This window comes from Pholis gunnellus, assembly GCF_910591455.1.
Source record: "Pholis gunnellus genome assembly, chromosome: 9".
NCBI lineage: Eukaryota > Metazoa > Chordata > Actinopteri > Perciformes > Pholidae > Pholis > Pholis gunnellus.
In genome coordinates this window covers 9,034,398-9,061,824 of record NC_136535.1, presented here as the reverse complement: position 1 = coordinate 9,061,824, position 27,427 = coordinate 9,034,398, and the positions used below count along the sequence as shown (strand labels likewise).

General features: G+C 41.6%; 2 protein-coding genes across 3 annotated transcripts in view; one reads left to right on the top strand and one right to left on the bottom strand.

Moving 5' to 3' along the window:
- frem2b (FRAS1 related extracellular matrix 2b) overlaps positions 1 to 5,549 on the top strand; it is a gene marked incomplete at its 5' end in the record, with an annotated part of 49,830 nt that extends 44,281 nt beyond the window's left edge. Inside the window, 4 exons of the mRNA XM_079166255.1 lie at positions 1,658 to 1,784; positions 2,394 to 2,581; positions 2,666 to 2,812; positions 3,486 to 5,549. Coding sequence (XP_079022381.1) covers positions 1,658 to 1,784; positions 2,394 to 2,581; positions 2,666 to 2,812; positions 3,486 to 3,986 — 963 coding nt within the window. The 3' untranslated portion in view covers positions 3,987 to 5,549. The remainder of the gene's footprint in view (positions 1 to 1,657; positions 1,785 to 2,393; positions 2,582 to 2,665; positions 2,813 to 3,485) is intronic.
- A 613-nt stretch (positions 5,550 to 6,162) lies between these two features.
- LOC306701037 (tripartite motif-containing protein 3-like) lies at positions 6,163 to 21,765 on the bottom strand. 2 transcript variants are annotated; one of them, XM_079166258.1, is made up of 13 exons: positions 21,644 to 21,765; positions 13,198 to 13,370; positions 12,322 to 12,562; positions 11,971 to 12,122; positions 11,685 to 11,865; positions 10,857 to 11,586; positions 10,451 to 10,554; positions 10,190 to 10,357; positions 9,932 to 10,100; positions 9,297 to 9,356; positions 8,989 to 9,059; positions 8,382 to 8,522; positions 6,163 to 8,289 (listed from the first exon to the last, which is right to left on the bottom strand). In XM_079166258.1, the coding sequence occupies exons 2-13, from the start codon at positions 13,341 to 13,343 to the stop codon at positions 8,137 to 8,139; spliced, it is 2,316 nt and encodes a 771-aa protein (XP_079022384.1). In that variant the 5' UTR covers positions 13,344 to 13,370; positions 21,644 to 21,765; the 3' UTR covers positions 6,163 to 8,136. The 2 variants fall into 2 exon arrangements, with proteins under 2 accessions (XP_079022384.1, XP_079022385.1); XM_079166259.1 differs by lacking the exon at positions 21,644 to 21,765 and adding an exon at positions 15,421 to 15,463.
- Positions 21,766 to 27,427: the final 5,662 nt, after the last annotated feature.

Sequence of the window (27,427 nt, the reverse complement as noted above, 5' to 3'; positions counted from 1 at the left end):
AGAGCAGAAGACCTGATTAAAAGAGGAAATTGTAACAAAAGAATGCTCTAAAAGGACACTGGAATGTATGCTTCACAAGAGAATAACCATGTCCACAATGTTTGCCCTACTCAAAAGTCCCCGTTAACAAGACCACACAATCCAACCAAAATGTCAGAGGAACCAGTGGCGGGCCGTGCATTTTATACCTGGGCCTTCTGTACCGTCCTACTACAGTTGAACAGCTACGGTGCAGATACATGAATCCGTGCATGACGGGACGCTGCGTCATTAACGGACAATGCATAGTCAAATCAACGAAATGAACACAATGACAACCACAAAGTCATAAGAACCAGTCACATATATTCATAGGACAACAAAGCATGACGCATCAATCCAGCAAACCTGCAGCGGATCCACGCATTCTTTAATCTGCAAAGTCTACCTAGAGGACCTCGGGCCTCTCTCCTTAGAAATAGGGGCTGAATCTGATTGGATAAAAGCTCTTAAAACAAGCTGTGCTGGAAGCAGCGCTGCAGACTGGAAGCAGGGCAACAGAGGAAGACAGGAGCTGTGCAATGACAAAATAAGCTAATGGGAAAAATAATTTGTATTTGTGAAAAAATTATTAAATTATAAAATAGCTATAACTTTGTGATTCTGTTTAGGCCAGCAGAGAAGGCTTAGCTGGCCCTGACGGCCCACCACTGAGAGGAACAAAATGTCCTCCCTTCTAGACTCCAATATATAAATCAGGAAAAGAAACTAATTAAAAAAAAAAAAAGTGAATTTACGGGATGTTGTATTGGGGATTGGCTGCTCTGGCCTTGACTCTGCTCAATAGTTATGGTCTCAGAATCACACTGATTTCCTTGTTCACTTCAGATCGATGAGAAACAGCCATAAAAAGGGACTAAATGTCCCCCTCTAGACTGAAGGCTGCCTGGCTCCTACATTACTCCTCCACCTACCACAAAAAAAACATTTCCTGTCTCGCCACCCCAAACAATTCTCTTCCCTTTGTTCCCCAGGCCACGCCCCCTTAAACCTGTGATTCTAGGGAAATTGATCCCATGACCAGTGTGATCCACATGCAATGCAAACCAGATAAAGCATGGGCCTATGGCTCTTTGTGAAAGTTAAATCAAGATGCAATACTTCCTGTAAGACAAACATCTTGGCTCCGATTCAGTCATTTATTTTCTTGCCTCTCTTTTGTTATCCCATCTTTTGAGAACTCTAAGAGAAAACTACCTCCTGGTTCACGCCATCCAATCAAGTACTCATAAAAACTCTTCTCACTTATACTGACAGGAACAAATCTCCAATCAACATCTCCCTTTTAATCCATTTAGCTGCACCTGCAGTGCTGAGTCCAGCTCCTGATGCTGATGCCAACGTGTAACCACCCACAGCATCAACACACCATCTCCAGTGATAGTAGCAAAGCTGGCCAAGTTCATTCATCGCTTTTTCTATAAAATGCCAGAAATAAAGATAAAACCCCATCAAAATTATTATCCCAGTGACAATTATATGAAATATAATAACATATGTACTGTACAGAAATGGTGTGATTAGTAGAATAAACATTTTTTTTAAATCTTGTGTCTATATTGTTAACTTTGCTTTGCTTTGGTTTGTGCGTGTTTGTCTATCTTCTATGTGTTTGTAGGTTAGCGACCCTGTAGCTGCTGAGTTCAGTCTGAACACGCAGATGATCTTACTTTCTAAGCGGACGCTCTGGCTCTCAGACGGCTCCATGGGTTTCGGACAGGAGACCGACACTGCCTTCTCACAAGGTAAGGCAATAACATGCAGTCATAAAATACATATCATGAAAGTTTGTGGATTAAAAAAGCCATAAACAAACAGGGCGTCATAGTTAATGAAATTGTATGGATGGCTGTAAATGTATTTCATTACCTAGCTCCTTGGACTTCTACAGATCATTCTACAGATCAAAAGTAAATCCCTGTGTGATGAGTATTTCTGTTGATTTAGCAGTAATGTTCCCCATTATTCTCTGCCCCAACAGCATACAATTTAAATGGAAATGAGGCCTCGATTTAGTATAATTTTGACCACTTTCATGTCTTCTCCCAAAACGTATTACAAGAGCCTGGGTTTCATTTTTCTAAACAACATCTTGAAAGTTTTTGAAACGTCCTTGAAGCTGCTGTCCAAGTGAGCATGGGAAGCGGAAGCGGCTCATTAAGGGGGAAAAAACCCACAACACTCTTGTTGCCAAGAATGATTTGCTGGTGTTTTAATGTTGTTCTCACTATTGTTGTCTGAGCAAAATAAAATCATTTGAGAAATCTTCATCAGTGTACATATTACAAACTTTCAACTAAACCATCAATGCTATGTGTTTTGCAGTGATTAAAACTGTATTTCTCTTCCCTCAGGGGATACGATTTACGGAAGAGTAATGGTGGATCCAGTGCAGAACTTGGGCGACTCCTTTATCTGTAACATAGAGAAAGTGTTCCTGTGTACTGGCGCTGATGGCTATGTCCCTAAATACAACCCCACCAACTTTGAGTTTGGCTGTCTGGCTGATGCTCCATCACTACTCTACAGATTCAAGATAATTGTAAGTAACAAAAGTACATCTCGTCATGTGCTCTGTGTCCATTCAAACCTAAATATTCCTCCCTGTGTCATCCTCTCACTTCAGGACAAGGCCCAGCCAGATACCCAGGCCCGGTCATTTGGCAATGTAGCTTTCGATGCCTTCCTAGCAGTGGATGACCCCGGCGCTTTAACTCTAGTGAGACAACCTGCGTCAGATGGTTTCAGAATTGATTCCTCAGCTCTCTTCAAGGTCAGTATAATTGTCAAATAAAGAAACACATTCAGCACACACCCTCGAATAGTCCACATTCTCATATTTAACCAATCTGTGATGCATGCTAGAGGTTATTTTGTGCTGGAATTTACATTTTTGTGTTGCCACTTATTTCAGCCTGGAATGTAACTCTCAGAGAACTGGTGTGAAATTGTGGCATCCTGCTGAGTGCAAAAGGAAAGAGCAGATGAAAATGATGTGCACTGTATAAGAATCACAGAAAGTTACCTTAAAAGATGTTCTTTTTCTTCTTAACAAGACGAGAGAAAAGAGTGAGCAGACCTGTCACCGTGTGGGCTGGCCTCTGTATAGCCTCTGTATAGCCTCTGATCACAGGATCATATGTGACTCAGACCCTCTTTCATCAAGAGTCCAGATTGCTTCGTCTGGTTGGCGAGTCTGTATTTCTTGGCTCATTATAGAGAAAAAGTCAGTATCCGTATGTCTACAGCCAATGGCTAAAAACGTTTCTGTTTTTCAACTCTTTGGTTCAGTAACTGCACTGGCCCCACAGTATGTTTTGTGTGGCATCATGTTTGGTCAGATATACACTAATATAAAAATAATACCACAACAAACATGCGCCCCATGAAGGGAAGCAACATCTACAGGTATATTTTTTTTTAATGAGTACTGTTGCTTTCTCCAGGTATCTGCAGGGAGAGAGTGGTTCATTCACACCATCTACACTGTTCGTTCTCGGGACAACGCCAACCGTGGCATAGGGAAGAGAAGCCTGGAGTACCACGTGATGAGCCAGCACACAAATCCGCTTCCAAACGTTCAGCGTCGCACCAGAAGGTCGGCCAATGGAGTGCCAGATGTGATAGAGGAGATCGGTCACAGTAACAATCGTGGCACCAACATCCTTCACATCGCACTGGACCGCAGCAGCCAGCAGAGGACGAGCCCAGAGAGGGAGATCTTCACCAAAGGGATCATCCCTCGTGAGCTCAACAAGAGAGACAACAGTGATGACAGACTAGTGTTGATCATTGGTATCTTTGTCGGGCTGCTCCTTACGGTGCTCATCATCATCGTGGTGGTGCTACTGGTCCGGTCCAAGCGAGAGAAGAAAGACGTACCCAGGAGCTCCAGCAGCGTAGAACCCATGATGACACAAGCCCTCAGTGACAGCTCAGAGGTCTAACAAACAGACTGATGATTGGGAGTTTTAGTTGATATTTTTTTGTTTTGCAAGTGCCTCACATTTAGATACAAATTGAAGATTGTGTGTGAAGCAGCACAAACTACAAGAGCTTTGATTCTTTTCAGAAATCTACTTGAAATACTGCACCACTTCCACGGCTGGAGAGTAATCCGGACATTAACTTGGCGACGGACTTTGTAAGCAACTGTTTCAAGGTGTCAGCACTCACTTCATGATTTGTTTTTGATGCCACTTGATCCAAAAAAGGTGTTATTATGTTTCCAAAGGTGCTACAGAAGATGCCTCCTAACTTGAATGGTATCTGGTGTTTTACTGAGTAGGTCAAGAGAAGGTAGATATCTTGCATACTGTAGTAGTTGTTACCAACAGGCTTTGTTTCTTTGATTTGCTGCATCAAGACACTGCCCATAGTTTTTGCTCCCTCTGGGGAAACCCGTCTGTTCTTATAGAGAGTGGTTTGTCCTTAGATTCAGTGCGTGCCTAAGAAATCACAGAATTCTGAGGTGTTATGATGTATGTTACAGTATCTTTTGTCCTGTGTGATCAGTAAGACATCCACTGTTGTATGGTGCTCATGTTTTTGCATGCATTTTATTTTTGTATTTTAAAACCTAAAAAAGTCGAACTGCTGATTTGAATGGAATTGTGACAAATGCGTCAGACCTACTGTATTTCCATTAGCTTGTGTTTTACAGTGAGTGTATCCCATGAAAAATTGTATTTATCAATGGCCAATTATTATTGTTGAATTCCCTCTAATATTTAGTTGTTGAAACACTTTATGATTTTAAGATTATGATGAAACTGTTAGAGTCTGTCGTATTGAATTGGCTTTCAAAACAGCTGGTCTGCAATGTTCAGTGTACTATAGCTGATGTTCCACACTATTTCAGTAACTATTTTCCCTCTTGGCACAATAGGTATGCTACATTTTTAAGTGTTAACAACAGCAGCTAAGTAGAGGTAGCTGGGACTCCACGGTCCTCTCACAGCAGGACGAGGTGTTTTTAAACCTTGAAATATTGTCCAATAAGTTTAGCAGATATCACTGAAAGGGAATCAAATGTTTTAGCCTCAATCAACATAATTATTGTCAAAACTGCTGTCTTCTCCCTGACTCATTAGTTTTAAATGTATTTATTTATTTTTCAATGCTTGTCATTTTGTGCTGACACAAATCATATATCATTTCAACTCCCTTGTTATTTTTTACGTTGAAACTATCTTTTTTAAACTATATAACTGTGTGTTAATGGGATTTCAATATAAAGTACATTGCGCACATTTTTTTTTTTTTTTCAGATCCATGCACAGATTACCATAAAATCTGATTACCTCATGAATCGTGTAACATTTACTTCAAAGTCATTACCAGTTTAATTTGCAATTTTATTTTTGAAATTGAAAACAATTCTATGCAACCTGTGACATCATACCTTCATGAAATGTTTACCCCAAGTATGATTTTTTTTTTTTTCAATGCACAATTTGCTTGCTTATCTAGGTTTGACACTGTATCAATAATGTGGTTATTTTATTCTTTGGGTGCATTTTGAGCTTTTTTATGCACATGTATGTATATACATATGTATTACCTATAAATATACCATTTGGATGTTTTGGGAATGGTTGTTAAAAAAATGCATACTGTATGTGCTGTAAGTATTTGTAACATAGACCAGAAGTACAGCGTGGTCTGCAAATAAATAATTTTTCAAGATATTGTATGTTTTTGTTGAAACATATTTTTTTGCTTGAAGGCGTTATTGGACAGTATCGCAGAGAACGCCAAATATAACAGTTCTTTACTGGTCTCCAACCGGTACTTACATAAGTCTGACTGAAAATGCAACCAATCTAAAAATATATCTATTGATCCAATTGAGCATCAGTCTCTTTTCTGTCCAGGTGTAATTCATAAGGTCTACTGAGGATTCAGAGGTTGCTCTCATTATTAATTTCCAGTTTATGAAATCTAAATTTGTGCTCACTGTAAACCAACAAGTGGAGCCACTGTGCCTCCTTAACATATCATTCCTTATTACCGCAGTGATTAAGTTCAATGTGCACATTTAGACACAGATTCAATACCCCTCAGTGCAAGTCAAGCACAATGATTAGTAGGTAAACAACAACTCAGTAAACCATGTGCTTTTATTACCAGTGCATATTCATAGAGAAATCAAAATGTGTATTGGTGTGACACAGCGTAGTGTAAAATGCAGACACATCTGAAAAAGGTGAACCGTTGACTCTTTAGAGATGTCTGGGCTCCTGTTTGGCAAAGTCAAACAGCAGATCGGGTGCATGAAAAACAGAAGCTTCCTGGTTGATTTAACTGGTGAAATCGGGTCATATCCTGGAACGCGACGCCGGGGAGGGTGAATGTTGTTGTTTGGGTGTTTAGCACAGTGCTGTGGGTTATTATGTCCAACCAGGAAGTTGCCTTTTTCCTGCTCCTGGTCTCGCTCTGCTGTGGCACTAGGTTTTCTATTGGCATTACACAAAATGAACGCTAGGGGGAGCAAGAGCGGCAACAGCTCTACTGGTACATGTTTTTCACTTGGGCTTGGTCATGGCTTGATGTCGTGCAGGCAGCAACTCAGATCTGACAGTGTTTTGTCAGATAGCTTACAACAGTACCATAGTTGAGTGGATGCCAAAGCAGGAATGAGTTTGCTGTCAAATGTCATCTATTAAACTATCATTTAAATATGTTGTAACTGTTTCCTAAAGCCAAAAAGAAAAAAACACTTTAAAACAGAATTCATATTCCATCCCGGTCATTGTTGTGGTCTTGGATCTAGACTTAATTTGCACAAATTTACAGTTTTCTCACAAAGTCTCCATTAAAAGCCTCAACTATAAAAAAACAACAACAATGTATCGAGTTGTTCCATTGACATGCTGATCTAATTTGGATGGATTTCCTGAGATATATAGTCTTTCTGGTTTGTAACTCTTGAATAAAGCTCTTTAATTGTTAAAGGCAAAACAATCACTCTATGATCCCATATCTTTAGCCATTAATTTTTTAACAGAAAGACTTAAAAAACTTTTTCTTTGAAGACATCCCAAACAAAGATGGGTTTATGGCTTTGAAAAATAGCTGCTCATGTGCACAAACACGGATCAAACTTTTCCTGATGTGGAGGGGGGGGGCACTGAATTCTGTTTTAAGGTGAAATTTATTTTTAAGTGAAAGCAATAAAGTGTGAACCTCTAAAGAAAAAAAGAGCACATCAATTTAGAAAAATAATTTGTAAATGCTGTGCTAGTGTATAAAATAAAATAAATTAGCTTTTTTTAAATTTATTTTTTTCCTTTTAAAACAACAGATATATTAACAAAAATGATTATTGTGCTGCTTACATTAGCAATAAATATTACACTTCTTTTAAGCATGTGCCTGGTACGTTCAAAGAGCTGCCATACACACATTGTTAAAATCCTGGAATCCTTAACTGCTGCTCTCTGAATAGCCGAAAGGCTGTGTGTTTCAAAATCATAGCACATACATACGGAGTGATCTAATATACACAATATACATTTATGTATATACAGTACATACAGCAAATCAATGCACAGATGGTGATGACGTGTTTTTATGCAAGATGTCAATAATTGAGAAATTTTACATTTCATTGCTGGAGAAGCGTAGCGTTGTTCATTTCACTGTAAGCATTAACTAGTTCATGAGAAAAGCAACCAATGGGTACACTGTGTTGTTGCCTAGGCATTAAGATAAAATAAAACTTCATGCATTAGGACAAGTTATGGCTCATTAAATACTTCAATCTATATCCTACCCTGTCCGGTCTCACAAAAAGTGTGGTTGAATAATACCATCAACAGCGTACAACACACAAAAATGTATTTTGAACCAGTCCATAAAACCAGTCCATAGCTTTAAGTCCATTACTTGTCCCAAGGATGCTACATTATCCAACTTTACAAACAACCTTCAATACACATCATAGGGAGGGTAAACTCAGGATCAGACACCTAATTATATCCGGGAGATCATCTGATGTGCACATCAAAAGGCTGTATTGGATTGCACCCTGGGGAAAACATTGGTTGTGTCGTTGTCAGTGCTTGCAGTGGCGAAGATGGCCGTCTCAGGTATCTACTGCAGGTAGCGGTAGACCTTGAAGCAGTGGTTCCCAGAGTCCGCCACCGCCACATGACCATCAGATGTGAGGGCCAGACCCTGAGGGCCGTAAAGGGGGTCCGCTGATGTGTTGATGTAGGATAGGAAGGACCCTGAGCTGTCGAACACCTGGTTTGTCACACAGCACAGAGGAAAGGTTAAGTGATGTACTCACAAGTTTGCTCCCAGCATTCAACGTGATGTGGTTCTCTCAAGCTAACCTGGATCCGACTGTTGCCCCAATCAGCGACAATGATATTTCCGTTGGCATCCACAGCAACGCCTGTTGGAGCGTTGAACTGGCCGTTCCCCTCTCCGTGGGAGCCAAATTTAAACAGGAACTCCCCATCTGCATTGTACACCTGCAAGAGAGATTAAACAGGGAAGAGAATGGAAAAATGACATTCTGATGTCACACAAAATATAAATATGTTGACCAGGATAAAGGGCACATTGCTAAAAATGATCTAAAACAACTCAGGCACAGCAGCTGATGAAACAGAGTGATTATAAATTCCATGCTTGTTTATTTCAATTGTTTTATATGCGTCCCACTAGCAAAGTTATTGTGGAAGAATATAGGACAAAAAATGGATGACTATTTACAAGTAACCCAGCACTTCATTTAGATTACTGAACTTGAAAGATTACTGAATTTGAAGTATACAGTATAGAGCAAATAAACTGGCGGAGAGGTTTGCTGTAGCTTTAGCAAGTTAAGTTAATTAAAATAAGGACATTTTTTCCTGCAAACCATTTATCCACAATACTTCCAATGCAGGTTAACTACAATAAAGAATGTACACTCATACTCGCAACACGCCATACCTTGACTGAATGGTTATGAAAGTCTGTAACCACAATTTCATTTTTGTTATTTACGGCCACAAAGTGAGGACCTAGAAGCAGCAGAGGAGACAGAGAGAGAAAGAGAGGAAAGATGAATCATCCCATTTTACAACATACGAGAGGAAGTTCCACACTATTTATGGACGACAGGACACACAGGACACAAAAGGCACGCTGAGAGCTGACGTGGGACAATACGTGAGACATGACAGAGCTGATGCATCAACATATAAAAAGAACATAGATTTATTTTCGTAGTTCACATTCACGGGGAATTAATTACTTACTGAAAACAGGGCCAGATTTACTAAGCTTTTGTTCCAGTGCAATGTTTGCACCACTTTTTTCTAAAAGAAAAGAAAAGGTCCATGTGAGATATTAAATTGAAAACGGGTGAGTTTCAACTGAAATACTGCTGTCCGTGCAACAACTGAAGCTAAATGAATGAGGAATTCCAGTAATGCAAGCAAATCCTATGAACAGACCTTTATGTGTAGACGGGCAAAGACAGGAAGACAACCGTTACATCGTTTTTATGCATTAGGGTGCATAACTAACTTTTGCCTCTTTACAGCTGTGTCTTGTACTATGATGATCAGCTGCATGTTTACAGTACAAGGTCAATGCAATAATAAAAGAATCATTACATCTGCGTAGATGTCTATAATTAAACAAGCAGCCATACATGCTTACATTAGTTAGACTCTAAATAAAGGGTGCATAGAAACATGCTGATCACTTAATAAATCATGTTGAACAAATCAACATTCCTGTAAAGCATGAAGCATAAATGAAATCCGTAAATCTGGCCCGACCTCATGCCCTGAGACATAAAGCATCATTCATTGTGTATCCAGTCTTCCTGTAAGAGACATTATTAATGAAATGATCATTATTACCTGTGCTAAGTGTTCCACAGTACCTGCAAAGTGTCTGTCTGATGTTCCTCTGGCTCCGAACTTTGTCACCAGCTTCCCGTTTGATTGGAAGATGAAGACACAGCAGGCCTTATTATCAACCGTGATGATATGTCCATTCTTATCCACAGCCACACCTTTGGGCCCCATCAATCTCCCGGCTCCGATTTTGCTCTGCGACAACCAGAGGGACCCTTTAGTCATTCAAAGAAACATTTTGAATTTGTGCGGTGAAAACGTTTTTCTTGGCTGTGATCACTCACCTTGAACTTGCCATCCGAGGAGAAGATGCTGATCCATCTGTTGTCGTAATCAGCGACAATTATGTCACCGTTCACGTCCACTGTGACCCCCGTGGGCCTCTGCAGCTGCCCTGGTGAACGACCTCGGACCCCAAACCGCATCTTAAACTGGCCATCATTTGAGAACACCTAGAAGAAAAAGAGAAAATGTATTTACACCAATACCGAAACAACGAAATAATTCATTACATTTTTATTTCAGCTCAAGAGAATATCACTGACCTGTATACACTGGTTGTTGCTGTCTGCCACCACAATCCGCCCATTACTGGAGGTGGAGATGCCTTGTAGGTTAGTGAACTCTCCTTTATCTCGCCCTCTGGTTCCTATCACAAGACATCAGACTGCTTCAGCACTATGCATGTGTAAAAAGAATGCCCACATCCGTTCGGCTGCACTTTCTCTTGGATGATCCCTTAAAATGTTTAGCGGTCTACTGGCCATTTTAACAGTTTGAACAGACAAAGGAAACAATGGCGTGCCACATAAGAGGTCTAACACCGCATACTCGGCATCATCAGGTACTCAAATGATCTAGAGATATGACTCAGTGTGCGCTCTAGCGAAAAACATCATACAGTCAGCAGTTACCAGAATTAACAGCGGCTCTAGCCAGTTATTCACCCACCCACTCTGTAGATCAGCTCATCCTCTATTGGGTTTTCCTTTTTCTTGGTGGTGCTGTACATGCTGGAGGGTCTGCGCACAGCCTTCTGTCTAACATGACCTCCTCCTCCACTCGGAGACTTCACTCTTCTCTTCACGTCGTCTGGTGACTGCAGGACGTCTGACGGCTTGACGGCACGCAAGCGGAACGGACTCCCCCTCACAGGTTGCTCGTACAGCAGCAAAGAGAAGGTGAATTCTCCCTCTGAGCGGATGGTGTATCCAACCTCATAGGTGCCGTTCTTGTTGTCCGCCACCTCAGCTTCAGTGCACACTCCATCTGCAGAGGTAATCTCTGCCCTCAGAGCAGCATTACCCGTCTTCACTAGTTCTCCATCCTTGTCTTTAGTAGTGACTGTGACAGTGGTGTGCTGGCCGACCAGTGCGTGGCGCAGACCTTCGCCGGTGGCAACGCTAGTATGGCCTACAGTCCCTGTTGTGATCAGGACTCCCAGGTTCTGAATGGACCGCCTCAGTCCGTCTGTCTCTACCTGGCATTCCAGATGTCCATTTTCATGGGGTTGCTCGGGAAAGGTGTGTCGCGCCAGGGCACTGACCCGCTCACCCATCTGCTTCTGGACCAACAGGACCTCAGTGGCGCTGCCATGGCTCAGGGCTTGCTCTGTGAAGTTACAGCTGCTCTGAATGTTCTCTTTGCCCTGAAGCAAAGAGGTCAGCTGGGCTTGAAGCACCTAAGAATGTCCAAAGAGACAGAGGCAGACAATCAGTGGAGCTTGTATTAAAACGTGCAACATTGCTAAAAAAAAACAAAAACAGAAAGACCTCAGACCTTCTGCTTAGTGCTGCAGATGTTTTCCACCTCAGTGATAAGAGCGGTCTTGCGTTGGTGTAAGGCCTTCTCCAGCTCGTCAAAAGTGTTACTGATTTCAGTCACTGCCTCATTTTTCCGCTCTGTAAGCTGCTTGGAGATCTCGTTCACAAGCTCAATGGCAGCCGTCAGCTGAGGTAGTCTGCCAGGCGAAAGCAAAGACGATGAACACAAAATAAAACTTTCAAATTAGCATTTTCTTCTACTTCACATGGTGCATTATGGATTGAAGCACTGAAAACCGAACCTGTTGCGCACAGCATCCAGCTGATTCTTTAGCGCTGACTTGTGCTGCTCCAGCACATCCTTCAGAGGAACAGTCACATGTTCCCTGTGTTCTCCCTCTGTACACTCCAGACACATGGCGGTTTCACATGACTCGCAGTAAAACTCCATCACCTGCAGGTGGTGCAGTGGAGCACAAGACAACTGAACATCCTATATTTCTATGGGCAAATATGCTTAAGAACTCAAACACTTGTAAAAACAAAAATCATATGAGATCATGTAACAGTCCACAGTGTTGTCATGAACTTGTGGTAGATTTCTGACATATCTGACCTACTATATAACACCCTCGGCCCATTCGTTTGCTTACCTTGCCCTCATGGTTGGGGCATGAGAGGGGCTGACAGGCTGTAGCTGCACTGGCTGACTCAAGAACATTACAGGCCTCAGGTCGGCTGCACTCTGGGTCTCGCTGTAACACCTCCATTAGGTTTGTGATGAAGAAATTGTTCTGCAGGGCTGCCACACCCTTCTCTGGCAAGATAGAGGTCTGTCTGCATACTGGACAGGACAGCGTCAAAGACTGGGGAGGGATGTAGTTCTGTAGGCATCTACGGAGAGACAAGCAGTTAAAGACCTTAACTAGAGGACTGAAGCGTCAGGAGACAATAAGATTCTCGTCCTAACCGTTTTGGCTGAGAGCACCAAATTATTAAAATAACTGTAATCTGTCCCATGTGGGAGCAACAAAGCTGTGGAAATCAGGGCTTGTTGCCAACAAAGCTGTACTTTAAAGACCGCTGTCTGTTTTATTGTGGCCACGCTGAGTGATTGGTTCCTCACATCATGCAGAAGCCATAAAGATGAGAGAATATTTGGTAAAAGTGGTGTGATTTTGGGTCATTACACATTACACAGCATCATACTGCAGGCAGAGACTATGACACACAAACAAAAACTATTATGCACTTAACTATTTACATTTTCTTATGTTCTCTTATTCTGGATTATGCATAATATCTAAAGAATAAATGACTGTGCATCTCGTGCTAAAATCTGTCTCATCTTTGAATTGTTCTTTTAAATGTTTTTTACGGTTATTATTAGATTTTCGCTATGTACTGTGTTTCCCTTTATGTCCCATTGTGCTACTGCCAAATTGATCTTGCGGCACTATTTAACTTTGAACTGCGTTGAATGAAAGGAGCTGTACAAAGGAAGTTTGATTGATTGGATCAGAGCTTACTTCTCACAGAAGGTGTGCAGGCAGGGCAGGACCTTGGGGTTGTGATAATGGTCCAAACAAATGCTGCAGACCAGGAACTGCTTGTCTATCTGCCTGACCACAGGGCTGGTGCTGCCGGTCTCACGCTTAGCCATAGTGACGGACATTCAAAGGGGGCACAGCGACCGCTTAACCTGCACACACAGGGGGGGAAGGAACGGGAGAAAGGTCACGAAAGCCTTGAGGAAACATTTTTGCTTACCCTCAGTGCGAGCAAAGGAAGAAATGAGTCATAACGCTGTTAACAGAACAAGACGTCATCCAAAGCCTGTATCTGCTGGCATTCTATGCGCTCCCTCCCTTAAATGAACTGTGTCAGGAGGATGAGAGTCTTCTTTTTTCACAAACAACCGCGCAGCCAGAGGTTGTATGACTTTACAAATGAAAACCCTGATAAGAGAATGCAGTGGAGGAAAAGTGAACACATGATGATTAACACCGCGGGGCAGAACTCTCAGACTATGCAGTCCAGGAGCCAACGTGTCTGTGTTTAGAGTGATGTTAGAAGAGTAATACACGTGCATGTATATATATATATAAAAAAATATAAATGTATAAAGCGTTTATTGTTTAACATTTGTTGAATTCCAGATGATTAGTGGATGCCTGCTGGCTCTCTGTTCAGATGGTAGTTGCTGTTACATGAGCTCGTATCACTGGGTCAAGCACAGATTATCTGTGTTCCAATGACATGTTGTACATCTGTCATATTGTACATAAGCACACGGAGGATTACGTGAACACCAAAAACACAGGCACCCTGCTTTAATGCGGTCAATGAACGCTGCTTATAAAACAGCATCAATCCGTATTGGAGGTAATGTGAAGATCATTCCAACCATTGGTCTGGTTAGGTAGTTAGCTTGTTTGTATTGTAACATTACAAAGTATTTGTTTTCCCCCAATTCAGCTGTACACAATCAGAAACTCTCAAGCCCTCTCCGTTTCATCCCCCCCCCCAGAGATCGTCTGTCTTCTAAGACCCCTTTTTATCAGAGAACTGAGACACAGCATTGTAGAGAGCACGTCATTAGCCACTGGCTCTTTGTGGTTTTCACTTCATTTCTGCTATTGTTGTCACTAAACATGTCTGTCATGCATCATCCTCTAATAACCTTGAGACCGCATTGTGCCTCTTTAATGAAAGCTCTCCCCTTCCACTCCATCTAGACTTCATTACAGATGGATGGAATTTACATGTAGAGTACTTATATAAAAATTCAAGGAATGGTGTCAGACTAAGTGTGTGTGTCATCGTTGGCATGAAGAGCTCCGACATGTTGAATTACAGTAAAACTGGATTGTATTGCTGTGTAGAAACTGTGGGTGTTACGTGGGCTGTCTTGAGAAGCTACGAGGCCTACGCACAGGTGTTCTCTCTCTCTCTCAGTTTTGTTCGTCTGCTTATTTTCTTTGCAAGATCATGAAGCAACATCCTTGTTGATTATGTTCTTATGATGCGGGCAAGGCTCATTTAGTGTCCGAAATGCTCAGTTACTTCATAAACAGCCGGAAAAAAGAAGAGAACTTCCAGTTCCAGCTGATTTAATGCCGAGCACAAATGCTGCTGGAAGCTAGCCTCTCCTGCACACTGTGCCAATCACGTCTACATGGAAAAGAATATCTGAGAACCACTCTACAAACAAAACATATACAAACTAGGAGACCTTTGTATGAAAAGGGAAACTCTGATTAGTTTACAGTCAGATAAATAGCATACGATAGACCACAAATATATGCTAACATAATCATTGTGAGCTGCAGAGGAGTGGAATGAAACGACTTGAAGTGTGCATTTTGCAAGCACCCTGTTTGACTTGATTCAACTGTAAATAAACAAACTTAAAAGCAAAACTAAAATGAGAACAGATCTTTATCCCCAAAATAGTCTTGTGGATCAGAATGGCATGCATCATCAGTAACTGTGAAATATCATTCTACAGTTACTGATGATTCAGTTCATTTTTTATTACCTTTTATGGACCCGAGAAAGGAGTCAGTTAAACCAAAAAACGATATGGACAAACACCACCACAAGAAGAGAAGGAATCTAAAAGACCAGTGTGCACTTCCTACAATAACGGATCCACTCCAAGTTCATCCCAGTTAAGAGCCATGATCTAAATCTAATTAATGCTAAGAAGATACACACAACCCCTTCCTTAGAAGGAAATGTCAACTCACCCATCACCTCTTCATGCGTCACAGTCCTGTGACTGTACAATCCTTCAGCCTCGCCTCATCTTTCATCCACTGTTCCAACAGCAGGGGTTGTAACTTCTCCTTCGAGGTAGCATCTACACAACTGCTCTCTCAGTCTGACTTGGGATAAGGCTAATCAGGCCTGCACATCACCTAGCACCAAGAGGCAAAGCTCCCCACAGACAATTATAGCTATAGGCCCCTTTTCTCTGAGAGTAAGGAGAGGGAAGGGGAAGCTTTAAAAAGCCACTCCCCAAATTCCTCCTACTTCCTTTACTTGAATCCCGGTTGGCTGAGTTCAGGCACCACCTGCCTGTCTGTCTGTCTGTCTGTCTATATGGAGATGGGGTGGGGGGGGGATTCACGGTGAACTGGGTTGCCTGTCCCACATGAGCAAGCAGGCCTCAGAGGCAGCTGTCCCTCTCTGCAACAGAGAGCAGCTCTAACAATGGCATTCCAGATCTGCTCACAGCTCACCGCCCCACATCTCTTCCCCTCCCTTCATGTCTTTTCCTTCTTTCTATTGTCCTCCTTTTCTTTCTCTTCTCTATCTCTCTCTCTCTCTCTCTCTCTCTCTCAAAACCACATAAATGCGCTCATAGCATCAGCAGGCCTGATCTCAGCCACAGACGTCTTGCAGATGGGGATTTTCTCAGGCAGGCAGGCCCCATTGTTGCTCCTTCCTACGTGACTACTGGCTAAGGAGCTCCGCGAGCCCTTCCCCGACCCGCTCTGCCTCCCCCCTCCTCCTCTTGTCTCCCCTCAAAAGCCCTCCCCTTCCTGCACTGTCCTCCCTTCACATGGACTCTGAATTGCAGCAGCTGAACGGTGACATCAGGAGGAAGCTTGAGAAGCCAAAGCCCTCAGGCTCCTCCCCTCTCGGCTGGCTAGCCGCTGCCTTTAGGGTTGCAACCACCTCTCCCCCCCCCTCGCCTTCCCTTCCCTTCCCTTCCCTTCCCTTCCCTTCCCTTCCCTTCCCTTCCCTTCCTCCCTGCCTGCCTGCCTGTCCGTACTCTCAGCAGCCCTTCTCGGCTCAGTTCCCCCCACTCGCCTCACTACAGAAAGAGGATCTTCCGTTAAAAACAGTCGCTCCTCGACAGCAGCTTCGGGCAGCTGTGCATGTGCTTAGAGAAAAGCTGAATAATATCAATCAAATGCGTTGAATTACAAACAGAAAAGACAAAAATAACACCAAATATATTATTGCGGATTGCAGATTGTTTTAAATACAGAATTCATCACAGCCTAAATATGTGTATCAACACATTCTTACACTGGAGTGAGCATGGGTTGGTCATATATAACCGTTTTATAAAATAGTATAATATAGTGTAGTAAAGTAAAAAAAAAAAACATAACTAATCCATCCGTTGAGAGATTAAAATAGCTCTGATAGATCTATGAGACATGCAGTCATAGTGACAGTAGAGTACAGACTACAGACCTACATCTGCAGTACACTGCATGTTTGAAGCAGCATGTGACTAGATCCCCTTCAAGGCTCTGTCACAGGAACTGCATGATCAGCACTTCATATAGATGAGGTCAATATGTTTCTCTGTCACACTGGCTCACATGACTCCTGCAGAAAACCCGCCGACTGTGAATGTCGTCTGTAAATTAAGCTGTTTTGATTGCAAAGGATCTCTGGCCACTCTCACCTTGCATTACAGTTAAGTGGCTTAATGTCCTCAGGCAGGGCCGAGCTCTGTCTGCCATCTGGATTAGTGTCTCCCAGACACCCTCACTTCCAGTCAACTCAAATCCTAATCCGAAAAAGCAAACACCTCATGTACATACATAACTCCTCTGCTATTACCATCAGTAAAGCAGTGACAGTCATTGCTTGTCCATAGACCAGACTATAAGGAGGTATTTTTTACTTGAAGTGAGTTGTTTGTGTGCTAAACACCTTTCTCCTGAAGACAGAGACTTCCAATGGTTTGATTAGATTTCAGCAACATGAGCTCACATTCAGGGAAAACATTGCTCTCAGCTTAACCAGCTCAGATTTCGGGCCTGATATTAGGGCTGGTTTCTGGTACCTCTACATATCACGATACAGCAAACACATGCAACATCACATATGAAATAATCAAACCGATGTTCAAAGAAATGAACTGCTACAATCACATCATTGTGACATGATTCCCCTGAAATTTAGCAAACGATACTGTGACTCAGGATTCCAGGATGTTTGCACTTCAAGGGCCATAAAAAGTATTTCCCCTGCTTCCTCTTCCCCTGTTTGAGTATGAGGCGGCTACCTTTTCCTCAAACTGCATCCAGTATTTTACATCTGTGTTACTGCACTGTTTGTACCCGCGTTAGATTATATGCACCGTTGTTTGTTATCATTTCTCTGTAACTCTGTGATATCTGCTGTATGTGTCACAGCAGAGAGGACTTTAGACTAACAGACTTCAGACTACAGGGTTTTCCAACCGTTTAGTTTAGCAGTCAGCTGTCGGTCTGCTGGACCGGTAAACATGGGCGAAAGTCTCAGTGACCTGAAATAGGAAGTGCTGGCCCTCGATGATGTGCTGTCCAGACTGTGATTAAATAGAGACTGTAGTTTATGTCCCTGTGCGTGTGTCATCATGCAGTAATTGTTCCTGCCTACACTCGGGCCGGAGCAGAACTACAGATCTATAGATTTAATCTAATTTTGTTTTGATTAAGTTGCAAGGACGCATGTATAAGTAGATTGTAATAAAGAAGTACCTGTGTTTGACTGAGAGAGAAAGAAGAAGGCAGAGTAAACATGAGTAAGTTATGTACCAGAGATTTTAAATGAGCAACAGGGATACATTATTATCCATGAATTACATCTCCAAAAAGCATTGTGAATTTCCCATTGGTAGTAAATCAAAAAACAAAAAAGGGAAATGTGTGATCATTGTGCCAATTTGCAGCAATATTTGACGGAATCTAATTCAGACACAGGTGAAGCATGAGTGATTTCATTGTCCCGTTTGTACTAGCAGTAACAATCCAAAGTACCGTTGTACTGTTTAGAACAACACGGCCGATGCAAACCTGAGAACGAGAAATCCAGAGAATCAGCATATTTCTGTGTTTCGGAGAGCGTTGAGGGGCTGTTGTGGGGCCAGTGAGGGTGCCTGGCTCTATGATGACTCATCAATCATTATTCACACAACACAGAAACCCCTGCTCCTCAAACTAACACGCTCCTCGTGGACTTCACTGCATCAGATGAAGGAATCCGTCTCAATGCATCAGTCTCTGTCAGACCAGTCATAGCAGTGGACGTTGGGTTTCACATAATCAAAAGAAAAACTATGTCCGTGCACATAATGGATAACAGACTCCGCATGAGACACAACTATTAGAACCACTGCTGTTTGTTTATTATCTATATTGTTTTTGTGTAGCTCATCTTATCTTCAGCTGGGCTCAGTGTTTGTAGTGTTCAACATATAACAATGTTTCTCTCTCAATGTACTTCCACAAAAATAAAAATAAAAGCCGGTGAAAAGGACAAAAAAGATAAAGAACAGACAGGACTGGTATGTACACAAGTGACAAAATAGGTGTAAATATAAATATTGTATAAACATATATAAAAAGCACCAATGACAAACAATAAAATAAGAAATAAAACTGTACTTAATTAGACTAACATCGTAGCTGTTGTCTCTCATATGCTTTTGATTGCAGACATTAGATTGATAAGATCTGACAACTACTGAGAGAAGACGACAGAAAGTGACCACATCATGTCAAGTACAGTAGTCAGCAGAGTTTTTAATCGACACTGACACAAAAAGGGAGTCAGGAGATGTTTGTGTCTCCCCCAGTGAGCCCACTATCACACAGGCTGGCAGAAGACAATGCAGCATGCAGGCAGTGTGTGTCTGCAGGCACAACATGCACTGCAGATTTTTATAAAAGGCCGATCGGTGCTCGAGCCCGGGCCCCTGCCTGCGACCCTCATCCACCTGCAGTAAGAGCTACAGAGGGACTGTGGTGTCTCATATCACATGATGTCTTGTACATGTTGTCTTGTGCAAACACACAGCCAGTGTTTTTGTTTGATGATACCAATGGTCAGTGTGCACCGTCATTTTAAACATGACAAGTGAATGTTCAGAATGAATGATGAACTGGATGGGATTTTGGCACGACAGCTTGTTGAGCAACACAGCGGGAACATTTGAATAACAGATTTGTGTTATTGTGCACATGATATCATCTTGGATGTGACTACATGCTTCTTCATAAGCGTGTGTTATTGTGTACTTGTGATGCATCATCTACAGACTCTCGGAGAAATGCTCTGAACCAGTGAAAGTGCTGACTTTCATGAAAGTGGCCAAACCTAAACAAGTGGTTCACACCATGCATACGGTATAATGACCAGAATGCAATCAGTTGTAGTCAACATGCATATGCAGTTCCAAGTCTGAAAATGAGCCATGAATATTAATTGGGGGAAGTGATCATCAATTCAACACATTTACCATATGATGCTTTTGTGGTGTGCATACACAATATTTTTTACATTTTTCTGTTCCTTCTCATACTCTCATATGCCAAAGTTATTGCACTGCAATACTGTTAATACCTACACTTCAGATCAGTCTTCATTGTACTGCAAGAAAAATGTGGTTTTCTACAGATCTTATGATGACAAGCAATAAAGGTTAAGAGGGCAGAATAAAGATCCAAACGTGTGTACCATATTACACCAGTTTAATGAGACAGCAAATTAGAAATTCAATGGACAAGCCAAATAACTTATTTCAACTGATACTGAATTCAATCATTTTTGTTTTGTATCATTTGATTTCAGTGCTTGGGTTAAGAAAATAAAGCCTTTAAAAAAGGTACTGCCACAGAGGCCTCATTTACATGAGCATATGTAACCTGGAGATCAAGTTATTAAACCAATGACTGTGAATGATCAGGGCAAATGATCCTGATCAATCAATCTATCAATCAATGTATTCGTCAATTTGTTTAAATTCAAATTTGCCCAGGTGCACAGATAAATGATTTCATTTTGACAACAAAAGGGTGGAGCTACATCTTCACTACTGCAATATGTCTGCATTCAGAGGTTGTATCTAGTCAATTAGTCAATTCACAGCTACAATTTGAACTCTGTTCCTGGCAGCCTACACATGGTCAATATTTCAGTATTTACAAAGATGTATTGAAACAATTCATAGTGTACTGGTAGAGTCAACATAGCACCCTTGTTTGTAACACAGTTGTACAAACGCTGCCAGCCCCGACTACCTAAAAAAAGACACTGGACATAATCTGAGACTCCAAGCCCATTTATACAAAGTGAGACAGACATGTAACCCCTGCTCATCTGCCCTAAGGCGCAGCATCCAGGGCCGTCTGCAAACTCCCTGTGACCCAGTGCCGACAGCCAACAGAGTCAAACCAGCCAAACATTGTCTTCAGCTGCACTCAACAAGCATGTGACATTTGAGATAGCTTCACACTAACAAATGAGCCATAATCCAGGACAAAAGAACCAATCAAAACCACCCCTGAACCCATATGCTCACAGTCTAGGACAGAGGTTTGGAAAAAAAAAATGATGCATTGGCTGTTGCTGTTGCTGCAGCACAATGCAACACAAGGACTCACAGAATGACATAAGCAAAACAATAACGCTGATTCACATGTGGCTTCACATTGCTTCCCGGCAAATACACCCCATACATATTCAGATCAGAAAAGCATTAGCATTAGCAACGATCGCTAATCCTCTAAACAAAAGAGCGTGTATGCCTGATGACAGAGCCCGGCCCTCAGACTGCAGCAAGAGATGCCCACCTGCTACAGAGCCCGGCAGCAGACAGGGCTGCCTGGGAGCTAAAATGGAGAAGTGTGTGGGCTGGTTGAGGACGCAATGAAGAATCAGAGCAGCGGAGGGTTTTAGTGCAACAGTTGCTCCCAAAACGAGGCTGGAATACAGTGCGTTTACTTCATGTTTTTAATGACAGGTGAATAAAAACAGAGTATCCTAACAGCAAGGACTGGGCCTGTTATTTACCAATGCACAGACGCTGGATGGAACGGAGTAATCAATTATTCATCTGCACTCATTCCAGTCATTGTACTGTATTATTTAGGACTCCTCGTGATGGCACAAACAAGAGGAGAGGGCATAAATACGACATCGTAAAAAAAAAGAAGAAGTGAATCGCCAGATTGTACTCACGTGAATACTCAGCAGGAGGGAGTGGAGTGTCAGCATTGCGGGCCGCTGAGAAGGCTTCCCATTGTCAGAGTCCCAATCCTCTACAACAAAATCCACAGACCGGGGCGACAGAAAGGAAAGGGCAGGGTCTGTCTGAGAGAAGAAGGGGACAGTAAGGAAGAGGAGAGGGGAACGGAGGAGATCAGGGGAGCGGCTTACACGCAGCATTGGTCAGAGGGCTGATGGGAGGAGTTGCGGAACCCAATGGCGTGTAGAGGGGGTAGGGAATATGCAAAAGAGGTGAAATCTCAGGAACTGAATGCGGGATGGAGTCTTTCTGGTGCAAAGGGGTTTGGCTTCCTCAGATTCCGCCCAGTTCCCTTAAAAGGACAAAGGATGCAGTTTATTGCCTCTCAGCTTCAAATCGATAGGAAGCGCAGAATGTTTGGAGTATAAAGACACAACAAATACACTGCTACACACAAATAATCAGGCAGTAGTTCAGTGGTCAGTTCCACAGCACGTTTCATGCTATATTCTCTTGCCTCATGAGACCCAAATTCCCTGCAATTCAACAGTCAAAAGGGAAATTGTGAAGTTCTATTATGACAGCAGGGAAATGAGAGGGTGGGGGGAGGCAGGGGGAGTCCTGCGGGTTCTGGTATGGATGATAGTTGTTTGGGTGGAGTCAGTCGGTTGGGATCAAGGCACTTGATGCATCTAATGGAATATATAGACTGTGTGTAGATGGGAGGAAATGAGATTTTCACCTACAAGAAAGGGGTATTTGAAGAACAAAGCAATTAGCTCAAGTCTACGCTCAATGGATCTTTCACTCTGAAGGTGTATTAGTAGGGCAGTGGGGGAAGGGTCAATGCTCCAGGTAAAGTCCAACAAGGAGAAGGTGACAGTGAAAGAGATGAATGAAAAAAAGGTGGCAATGTATTGTAACGTGGATGCGCTGTGTGAGGCTACTGAGGTGGTGCAGGCGGTGGGGAGTTTGTTGGGGGTGGGGCTTGGGGTGAGAGGCAAACACAGTCATCTGTGGGTTTTATTCTGGAAGGTGGAGTTGCCATGGAGACTGCTTCCATCATGGTTTAGTCAAGATGGCTGTTGCAGTCTGGCAGCAGCAGTGAGCAGGTCACACAATACAGTACACTGCCAAGACTGACGAGACAGTCAAAATAGCTTATAACATGGTTTGTACCATGTTGAAGATTCCAAACTTCAAAGTATTTCATCAACACAAATTATTTTTGTATTCATAGAGGCTAAACCTTATTAGGAAAAAAAAAAATATTCAAGGTTGCCCGTAGCAACTCAAAAACTGCCTGGTCCTGCAATTGCCTGTTAATAAATACCTAGATAATAATACAATTATATCGAAGACAGCATGTGGTGCACATTTCTAACAAATGATGTAATACTACAAACAGTTGGAGAGCAGAGTTACCCCGGCCTTTGACCTTAATTAAGTGATTCTCTTATTTAAAAATGGGTATTCACACATTTATTTCCCGCTCTCACTGATTAGAGATACAGTTACAAAGAACAATTTCACAAGTCATGATTTAGTGACAATGCTGTTTGTTTCTCTGTAATTTTGATGGCTTCCATCTCAGTCTTATAACCATATAATACCAATGAAATATAGACAGCAATCAGATCACTCCAGTTGGTGTTAAAATTTGGACCAAACTAAAGATGAGGTTATTTTCATTAACTCATTGTTACAGCTGGACAAAGTCCTAAAAAGTGAGATAAGAGACGTCGTTGAACTTGCATTTTGAAATCCTAGATTGGCAGAGTACAACAGTATTGAATTCAATCATGCAGGAGAAGTAGTCATTTATCAAAGTATCAAAAATAAGAATAAAACCACAATTTTTTTTATACAGTCCAATCTTTCTTTGCTTTCGTCTCACACATTCATTTACTTTCTCAATACATTCTGCAAGGTTGCACATTTAAATCCTGACAAAGAACACACTCAGTATTACGCCATTTATCCAACTGATGAGGACAACGCAGTCGTGTCAAGGTAATGTAAATATCAAGGAATACAATATGTTTTACAGTGTGTGTGCCCATTGTTCTTCTGTTTACTTGGCAGTGTACACCACCTTGCCTGGAGATCAACAACACCCATATTTTCTGAGCAACAGTTTACTGTGTTCCTGTTATATTCTGCCATCTAGTGGTACCACATATAAAATGGCCTTTCCTGAACAAAAAACATTCTCTAACCACTTAAAATGAAATTGAAATGCAATTTTATTATAGTCGTCATATACAGGTACATATACATGAAATGTAACTTCTGCATTTCACCCATCCCTAGCATATTGGGAGCAGTGGGCTGCTGAGAAGAGCCCGGGGAGCGGTTAGGGGTTTAGTGTCTTGCTCAGGGACACTTCGGCACAGGACTCATAGCAGCCAAGGACTGCAAATTGCTTGATTGCATGATTATCATAGCAACTTTAAACACAGGTTTACTATATTTGATACAAGAATATTTCCCTAAAAACAATTACATTTCATAAAAGAGATAATACAGGTATTTTACAGATATTTTACAAATTAAATCCATTTATGTATTAAAAATGTCACAGAACTCATTTAAGACAGTGGTTTAAAGAAATAACATAGCATTTATTTACAACACACACCTGGCCCTAACACCCCTAATTTAGATACCAATCTAACCTCTATTATTTCCTAATACACCTCAGCTAATGTCTAAACATTATTAACCAACACTGCAACATCACATATGATCAGTGGCGGGCCGTCAGGGCCTGCAAGTCCTTCTCTGCTGGCCTAAACAGAATCACAAAGTTATTGCTATTTTCTAATTTAATCATTTTTCTTAAATACACTACATGTATTGTAATTTATAAAAATATTTTTCACATTATCTTATTTTCTCATTGCACAGCTACTGTGTTCCTCAGTTGCTCTGCTTCCAGTGCAGCTTGTTTTAAGTAGAGCTTTTATCCAATCAGATTTCACCTCTGTGTCTTATACGTAAGAAGAGAGGCCCCAGGCCTGCAGACTCCTTTTGCAGTTTAAGTGAATCGGGACGATATTGTTGATTGTCATAGTCTTCAACCAATCAGATCTTCAGTTTTACATGTTGGGCGTATTTTTTGATGTGCCAGAGCCTGCTAGCTGGCCTACATCTACGTCATAATTACGTGCAGCTCAGTTTTCAGGAGCTGTGATTGGTCAGTGGGCGAGCACGTGACTATTGTGAAACGAAACTTACAGCAGAGGCTTAGTCGGAGTAGTAAGAGTTCAAATTGAAAGATATGGAAGAAATTATATTTTTTGCATTTTGTTTAGTGTAGATTTTTTCTTTTTTTACCTAGCTTTGTTTTTTTAACACTCAATGGCTGAAGTTGGAGGAGAAACGGATTTGTGAGTTGGGATTTAACTGGGATGAAACTCTTTGTCAACAAAGAAAGGAGGATGTGATCAGCATTTGGTAGTCAACTTTTTTTTACATTTAATATCTGAATGGCCCTTGAGTGTGTAGCAAAATGCGTGTTGCTGCCGTTGTTTTCCCATTAACTAGTTAGTGTAGCCTCCCAGAACACTTTGGGAGCCTCAGCTGTTTTTTGTTCCGGTTCATAGGTCACACTGCCCATTGTCTCCTGGTGAGCGCAGAAAACATTATATTTCCCACAATTTAAGCTTCTGCATTTTACAAATGCACAAGTATTATTAAAATGTATTGTTCGGTTTGTAAGCCTCGTACCGAACGGTTTAATTAATACAAATACGTAGTTAGAGCCCTAGAAACGAATAACCCTAGCTGTGGCGCCATCATCAGGTATAAAATGCACAGCCCGCCACTGCATATGATATATTAGCAGAGCTTCAAAATCAAAGTCAACCAAGTTAGTAAATCACAACAATACTGAACACCACACTCTAAACAATTAAAAAAATAACGGTAACTTACTGGCAGCAGGGACGCCAGTAATTTACATTTTTTTTATGGTAAACCAAACGTAATTTTACTTTTACGGTATCTCCAACATATACTGGATTACGGTATGTGATAGTAGGATAACTGGGTTTTACGGTGATTTTAAGGTATATGCCAGAATGTTACTGTTTATTTACAAAGGGTAATACAACCCCCACCAGAGATGAGTCCAATGAGGGTGGTGTTGATGGTGCTGATGGTCCGGGAGGCTGAGACATGTTTTCCCAGCTTCACGTTTTGCTTTCTGTCAGACAGGATGTCTGTGATCCACTTGCAGGTGGAGTCGGGCACGTGTAGCTGGGAGAGCTTGTCATGCAGCAGAGACGGGATGATGGTGTTAAAGGCAGAGCTGAAGTCCACAACAGGATCCTGGCGTAGGTTCCTGAGGAGTCCAGATGCTGAAGGATGAGGTGAAGGGCCATGTTGACTGCGTCGTCTACAGACCTGTTGGCTCTGTAGGTGAACTGCAGGGGGTCCAGGAGTGGGTCAGTGAGTTTTTTTAAGTGGGACAGGACAAGGTGCTAAAAGGACTTCATAACCACAGAGGTCAGGTCGACAATGATGAGGCAAAAACGAGGCCAGGAACAAATAGGCAGAGATCACAAAAAACAGGAAATTGCTGGAACACTTGACAGAGAGGACAAAGACTAACTAGCACAGAAACAGGGGATCACAGGGATTAAATACACTGGGGAGGTGTGTGGGATTACACACATGTGGATCCAATCAGGGGCGGGGCAGACCATAACAAAGGCGGAGAACACACATAGGCAGAAAGTGAAGACCCTGAAACGAGAAGAGAGGTAAGTAACACAAATGAAAACAAGAAATACTGAAATGTCAAAAAAGAAGAGACATGACACAAGTATCCTGTTCATGATAAACATTTAATTAAGTTTAATGTCTGCAAAATTAAAACTTGTTTATTAAAAAAGACAATGTAAAATGGAATTTGCTTCCATCCCAAAACTTGTATTAATCATTTACAGTAGTGTTTGTGACACAATTACACAACAGTTACACAATAAGTCACAAGTCAATGTTTTTATTTGATTTTGCGTCTTTGTAAACAAATTATTCATATTTCTCGCACTAACATGCAAAACACTGCAGACCAGTGCAGTGGATTGTCATTTACATTTAATTAATACACTTTTGATAAGTTAGTTTCACTCAAGAGTTTAGTACAATGCTTTGAAACTGAAGCTGTAATTCTGCCAGAAACACACAGATGTTTCATTGTCTGAAAACAATTGAAAACCTGCTCCCAGACAGGATTGTGATAAACCATTTACTGTACGTTTATTCGTTATGCTATGTTCCAATTTTTTCTAAATTAAATTAACAACTAATCAATCACCCAAAAAAATAAAATATACGTTATGAAAAAAATTCAATCCAAGCAAAGAAACAAATTACAGTCCCATGATACAAGAAACAAATGCAGCACTTTGAACTGCAATTTTGTGTGTAAAAGATGCCATATAAAAAGTGTATGATTTTTCTTATTTACCCGCATATTTCCAGACATAAGGCTTGTAGTTTTAACAAAACCATCACCATGTAATGCTCCCATGAGTCTGACCTTTGCTGCATGACATTCCCCTCACTCACTCCCTGCTATGTATTCTGTAATAAAGGCATGGAACACCCCAAAATACTTGCAATAAAACAGTTGTCACTTTTTCACTTATAAAAAAACAATCGTATGCACAAGCTTCAAGGACAGGCCAGTTCTTTGTAATGAAGGAGCATGACACTTTTTGAAGGAGCATGTGTTTTTCTATATTTTGGACAACATTTGAGTTCTA

Bases quoted from the DNA above. Each gene is read 5' to 3' on its own strand.
- LOC306701037 (XM_079166258.1), bottom strand. From the start codon at position 13,343: ATGTCCGTCACTATGGCTAAGCGTGAGACCGGCAGCACCAGCCCTGTG. The intron at 12,563-13,197 runs GTAAGCTCTGAT...GTCTCTCCGTAG, and splicing joins CTGCACACCTTCTGTGAGAA to ATGCCTACAGAACTACATCC. The intron at 10,358-10,450 runs GTCAGTGATATT...TTTTTCTTCTAG, and splicing joins GCAACAACCAGTGTATACAG to GTGTTCTCAAATGATGGCCA.